At 43.1% G+C, this 6,453-nt stretch overlaps 2 protein-coding genes across 2 annotated transcripts in view; one reads left to right on the forward strand and one right to left on the reverse strand.

Annotated features, from left to right (window-relative positions):
* Positions 1-165: 165 nt before the first annotated feature.
* On the reverse strand, positions 166-2,945 carry LOC109484387. Its single transcript, XM_019787636.1, has 5 exons — positions 2,875-2,945; positions 2,328-2,406; positions 986-1,106; positions 514-564; positions 166-310 (listed from the first exon to the last, which is right to left on the reverse strand). The coding sequence occupies exons 2-5, from the start codon at positions 2,392-2,394 to the stop codon at positions 166-168; spliced, it is 384 nt and encodes a 127-aa protein (XP_019643195.1). The 5' UTR covers positions 2,395-2,406; positions 2,875-2,945.
* Positions 2,946-4,688: 1,743 nt separating this feature from the next.
* Positions 4,689-6,453, forward strand: part of LOC109484589 — a 6,802-nt gene continuing 5,037 nt past the window's right edge. The window contains exons 1-3 of the mRNA XM_019787914.1: positions 4,689-4,813; positions 5,167-5,269; positions 5,622-5,761. Coding sequence (XP_019643473.1) covers positions 4,689-4,813; positions 5,167-5,269; positions 5,622-5,761 — 368 coding nt within the window. The remainder of the gene's footprint in view (positions 4,814-5,166; positions 5,270-5,621; positions 5,762-6,453) is intronic.

Here is a 6,453-nt window from a genome sequence, read left to right on the forward strand (position 1 = left end):
AAGTGAATCAATAGGACTTTCAGTAGTCAGTTGTCGCACCGCCATAGTTGGAAAGGCGGTAACGTCAGGTTGACAATACACTTCTTTGCTACATGGCTACTCTACCACAGCAATTGTCGTCGTCCCCGCCTATGTCTAAAGCCGACTAGCATCAGGACGCCCAGTTTATTTTTTCTTCTTCGAACAGAAGATACAACCGCAAGCGACGATAATAACTGCACCGACCACCGCCCCAGCAATGATCCAGCCGATCTTCCCAATACTGTTCCTGGTTTTGGGTACACCAGAGGTCGCTCTCCACGGGTGAGAACTACAAATCATCAAAAGAACAGGATATATGCATCACTTAGCAAGGCAAATTCAAAGTTTTCAGAAGTGTGTGTGTGATGCTTTTTGGCGACGCGGAGGCATTTACTTTCTGTTGAAATTAATCAATTTCGTACACTTTGCAGTATTCTGGTCCTATTTTCCCCACTATTTGTCCAACTGCCAAAGGACAGGTGAACCCCTTACCTACAGACGTGAACCTTCTCAGATGTGAGTTCCGCAGTGTTGTTAGTCGGTCTGGAGGAGACAGAAGGGCACAGTTAGTGTCACCGATATCAAGAGCTATTCTTACGGACAATGGTTTCTACCATATCATTCTCCTGAGGCAGAGCTATCCCACGCGTACGGCAGATACGTTAGCTTCATTTCAACGTAATTCGGCGCGAGGTAGCTCTCGTCCGGGAGAGAATGAGGTTTCTACCTTCAACTACAAGTGAACTATTTCAGGAAGCCCAAGACAGGGAGAGCTGGCTACACCTCTGATACCGAGTCTGCCTTGTTCCCCTGACGACCAGTGTCGTTCATGGGACTAGGTAGGTAGGTAGGTAGGTAGAACTACATGTATTTCAGTTTCTTGACCATATCTATCGTCACCTTGTGGGAATGCCCGTAGAACTTTGGCATATGTAGTATTACGAGTTCAGAGAGTGGCACCTACATGTCACCCTGACTGTCGAACAGAGTGCTGTTGAACAGGTACTGTCTGTAACAGCCGGCTGAAGTCGGCAGTGCGCATGTCACGCCTGTACAGATGACCACACGTGTGGTGTTTACTAGCGCTGTCATGTTGACCTGTGTGAGACAACAAACAAATAAAAAAACAGCTTTACTATATGTTCCAATCTTTCATTCCTGATGTATAGATTTTAGTACCCCAATGTGAGCCATCAGAGCACTTTTTAAAAGTCCCCTGGTAAAGTTTATCAAACTTTTAAAGTTCACTATGGACTTCTACATGTAGCTAGAACCTTGCAGTTTCTGTAAACCAAGGATTAGCCAGGAGTGTAATGTTACAACCCAGGCTATTGTTTACGTTAGCAGATTATAGAAAAAATTCTCTTTTTTCCATTCATGAGTGAATGAATAAAGGAATAACTAGTATTTATATGGAATATTATAGTGAAATCATGTTATCGGGCCAATGATGAAACCCAATCAGGACTTTGTCGCGTGTTTGGCGGTGCTGGCTGGTCCAAATGCCACAGGTTACCACGTGATGTGCGTTTCAGCACCAAGGACAGGGCCACGCGTGAAACCACAATACACGACAGGTAACGGACAGGCTGGAGTGAATCAACAGACTAAATAATTCATTAAAGCCACATATTAATTAGCACACTATTACATATATTTTGAAAATGAAATGTGGATAATTGTGTGACTTCTGCATTATCAGTTATTTATTAAAATGTTGGTCCTTCTGGTCGTTGTGAGGGGAGACAGTGACAAGTAAGGGACCAGCTTTACATCGCGAACCATTTCAACTTGCACTGTATGGATATCTACACAATTCAGAAGTGTTATGATGAAGCTTGCTTTTTTGGAAAGAGAATTTGAGCCCGTGCAGTTACCTTGCTTGTGTCCAGAACGGTGCTGTCCAGCAGGACCCTGTCGCCACACGTGCCCTGACTGCAGCTGGTGCTACTGCCGCTACTGTACAGGAGAACAACACGGAGATCACTAGAATAACACAGATATCAAACTAATCTATTCATCCATATATATCTTATACTGGTTTCGTTTATGTCCAAAATTGATTATATGCCCTTTCTGGGTGGATATAAAATATGGGAATGCTTTCTCTGAATGTTCTTTTTCAGAAGACTTCCCAGAAGACAATAAATTTGATAAAATTGATGGGCGAGTGGTTTGATGGAAGCACTCTATTCATCCGATTATTGCATGAGAATTGCAGGATTCCAGGCTAGCGAAGCCTTCTTACTCTATAGAACCTGTTGCCCTGCGGACGGTGGACGCACGGCGGCGGGAGGCGAACCGGCCACTGGCGTTGCCATAGAAACACAGGAACGTCATGGCCGTCAGCACAATGGCGGGAAAAGTCTTCATGGTGTCCTATAGCTACACAAAAATAACTTTGTAGTACATAATTTGTTGATTCCTACATACCTTATATTCATATACATCACCATACAAAATGAATTCGCATGCGCTCTGTAATCGAGGACATATCATATTTGTACTGACATCAATATTCATTATAGATATTATTTCTGTCATTGTTCTTTTTCTACACCGACAATAGCCACTTCAAACTGTACGTGTATCGTATAAACTACTCTATTCGTGGATAATATTACAATTCTTTACATACAGTATCATAGACAAGAACCACACGGGGTTTGCCTTTCATGTGCCCTGCTTTTCAGAATACTGAATAGTAAGCCAAAAAGAATATGATATGACTATAATATTTGTTCATCCGCACCGTGCTATGCAAGTTTGCTATCGTAACATCGTAAGCACCAACTGTAACTGCAGGTCTAGAATTGTTCAGTTCACAGCAGAAAGAAAACAAAGTTGACGTACTCACTAAAACGCTGGTCCCAGATGGCAGTTTCAACAAACTCTAACGTAGAAGAATCAACGGTGGATGGTCTTTAACCTCGGTACGTACATGTAAACCCACATGCAGCTCTTTTTGCTAGAGACGTTTAATATTTGATGTGGTTATTATTTTCTTACGCTGCTGAGTCACAACAATAGAGAGCATGTGATGATCAAACGCACCACCGCCCAACAACAGACTGTTATGTTCTGACGTCAACAAGGCACGTGAGAGTTATTTTTAACGTACGGGTGAACTGGTACTTTTTTATGGCACTTTCATCTTCTATATCAATGCAATAAGACACGCATGTCCTTGTACATTAGTTAAGGACAAATGCATTCGTCTGTTTTATCATTAAACCACCACTTGTTGAATATACCAATATTTTGGCTATTTTGCAGTTCAAGTAGTGCCATCCCTTAATGTATGACTGGATCACATATAACATGCGCCTGTCATATTTAATACTAAGTGTATAGCTCGACTGTTGGCATGTAAATGACGTAAACGAGGGTCGACCTGACCACAGAACTGTTATGCGTCGGTGACCACAGCGACAATAGGATAATTACAGCCCAAAGCTCTTCTTGAATAATTGATGGTCCGTCCTGTGACAATGTACCCGCCTGTTCGTTTACGTGCTTACATACACACGTCACTACTATAGGCTAGAACAGACGACAGCCTTGAATTTCCCAGTGAACATCCTTTTGTCATGTCCTGACATCTCTTGTAGCCGTGAGTTCAGCACTTTTTACTCCATACACAACTAACAATTAGAAAGGTGAGTACAGTAGATTATGGCATGTTTGGTTGGGAACATTCTTCAGATAGACCAAATAACTCTCGTATTGAAGACGGTACTCGTAGCTGTCGCTGACATTTCGCCATCCTATAGATGTAGGGGAATGTGTAGATATAGATGTAGCACAGCAATTTAACACTTGTTCCTTCTATCCTTGTACCTCAGTTATCTAACTTAGTGCCTTTGGCTCATGTAGGGCGTGAATATAAATTAAGTTTATTGTCATTTACCATATACCATGGATGCATCTTTTGTCATATCATATAATAATTAATTCCTCAGATCTGTGTTGGTTTAAAGAGCCCCCCCCCCCTTTTACCATTTTGGGTATTAAACAACAGAATATACGTTACGAGGAAACGCTGACAATGTCGTTAAACATACATACCTCGGAAAGTGGTCCAATTAGCCTCTGATATCGAGAGATTGTGTAACACATGTGCAGGCCATTTCTGAATGAGAGAGAGATAGAGAGGGAGGGAGGGAGGGAGGGAGGGAGAGAGATGTTATATTTAATAAAAACAAACCCTTCCAGCACAAATGGCTGAATGATGGTTTGTACAGTGTTTGTTTACGAAGTAGTCATTTAAAAAAAACGTAGGACAATAAAACCTACAGTTCTTTTAAATATCCTAACCCCAGGTAAAGTTCAACAGATCAGAGACTTAGGAGGCAGAATTTCGGGTCTACCCATGGCCAGGCCTCGAGCCACCACCCCGCCATCAAGATACTGAGCCTTGAACAACCCCAGCTATGAGAGACATGGTCCTACAGATTCTAACAGCTTAGTAATATGTTAAACTTTACTCCAACACAAGGATGAAACAGAGATCAAATTTTCAACGACCACTGTCGCCATCATCAGGGTCCTTATGTAGGAATAAAGGTCAATATTTTATTACGATTACTACCAACACAGATGACGTTTCATGATAATTCTAACAGCTGTATGTGTCCCCCAGGACTGACCGTTAGAGCTACCCCGTGATGAAGCTGACGGTCACCGCAGTGCTGTGTGTCCTCACCGTGTCCTACCTGTACGGACCGGACCGCTCCTCGGCTCTCCTGGCCCGACGCCGCCGATATGTAAACACCCGGAGGAGGGCTACAGCGTAGGCACCTATAATCTCCTAGCTTTAATAATATCCATCCGTATTTTCTCTCGTGTCCCTGTCCGGTATCCGTCTCTGATTCACCGTTTTGGTACAGGATAGGGCTACCACGGACCGATCGATGAAGTTGCACACTAGTAACAGTTACACAGTTTTGTTTGTCATGTACTGTTACAGCCAGCTTGGAATATTTTCGTTGTATTTATCATTCGGCACTACAATATACTAGTAATTGATTTGAACTTAATCAGTAATTTTTTGTCTCTGCACAGCCATACGACTGTAAAGAAATAGGTTGTGAATATTTTGTAAAAACATCAATGTCATCCATTGATCTTTTTGATTCGTGACAGAATAAGACGCACCAGTGGGTCCAGCGGCGGCGGCAGCAGCTACTGTCTGCAGCAGTACAAATGTACAGCCAAGTACAGGGTCAACGACACTCTGTATAGCACGGTCAGTGAAAGGGCGCTGTTACTGGCTATGCTCAATGACATTCGATACAGTACATGTCTGAAGACTGATAACTGACCTGATCATGGAATTAAAGCTGTTAATGTATCGTCGCCCTTCTCTCCCACCACGACCTGCAAACGCCACTTATGAGTCAGTCAGATGGCACCGCCCCAGAGGTGCCGCCAAAATATAAGAAGTTTATGTGTTATTTGTGTTACAGAAATAGATGATGCACCTTGACTTAATTTGCAACTGTAAGTCTCTTTTGTCTCCATCATGAAACCATGCGAGATACTCGTGTATATAGTCCTCTACCCCTTTCCAGAAACCCACGTGTTACTTGTGTTTACAGGACGACGCCTACCTTCCTGTAGAGGCCTCGAAGGTTAACCTGTGTAGTGAAGGTAATACCTGGGACAGCTGCACGTCCTACAAGAACTGCCGCACGAGGTTCCTGGCCAACGGCAGGACTCTCACTACTAACCTGGACGAGTGAGTCTAGATCTAGACATATCATATACTCCCGACATTTCAACATGTAATCACAAGACGTGGTGACGGCACACTCAAGTTTCGTCAACTTATATTAATGCCGCCACCACAATACTCATTTTCACCTGAGCGAAGTGAGGAAAGTCGTGTTAAGTGCCTTTCCCAAGGGCACAAGATCGGTGGCATGTCCGGACTCGAACCCGGGACCTCTTGGTTTCGAGTCGAGCACTAAACAGCTACGCCAAACGACCCCTCTGGGCGTGACCTTCGTAATTATGTCTCATGATATATAGCTGTGTTTCATTTTTCGAGGACCACTGGAGTCTCGAGGGAATGCGCACGACGCCCATACGTGATGTCTTGTATTGAACTGTAACTATTTTATGGCTATATTCTAGTACAGGCACCTAATACATATAGTTGAACCGATTTTGTGTTTTGCTATCCATGGCTTTAATACCGAACTTTAGGACAGTATGCACACTCTAGGGAAATAAGTGAAGTAAAGTGAAGTCGGTGTACTTTATATTGTCACCTATGAGAATATATTTGATTGTTGTTATTACCTCCATGAAATGGAAGGTATTGTTTTTGGCGCGTCTGTGTGCGTGTGTGTGTGTGTGTGTGTGTGTGTGTGTGTGTGTGTGTGTGTGTGTGTGTGTGTGTGTGTCTGTGTGTGTGTGTTTCCGCAT

This window comes from Branchiostoma belcheri, unplaced genomic scaffold (genome assembly GCF_001625305.1).
Source record: "Branchiostoma belcheri isolate BF01 breed outbred unplaced genomic scaffold, Haploidv18h27 scaffold7, whole genome shotgun sequence".
NCBI classification, from domain to species: Eukaryota; Metazoa; Chordata; class Leptocardii; order Amphioxiformes; family Branchiostomatidae; genus Branchiostoma; species Branchiostoma belcheri.

Excerpts from the sequence above, each read along its gene's own strand:
- LOC109484387 (XM_019787636.1), bottom strand. The coding sequence starts at position 2,394 with ATGAAGACTTTTCCCGCCATTGTGCTGACGGCCATGACGTTCCTGTGT. Across the intron at positions 565-985 it reads TTCGACAGTCAGGGTGACAT|ACCGACTAACAACACTGCGG; the intron begins GTAGGTGCCACT and ends TGTCTCCTCCAG. Across the intron at positions 311-513 it reads GAGAAGGTTCACGTCTGTAG|TTCTCACCCGTGGAGAGCGA; the intron begins GTAAGGGGTTCA and ends GATGATTTGTAG.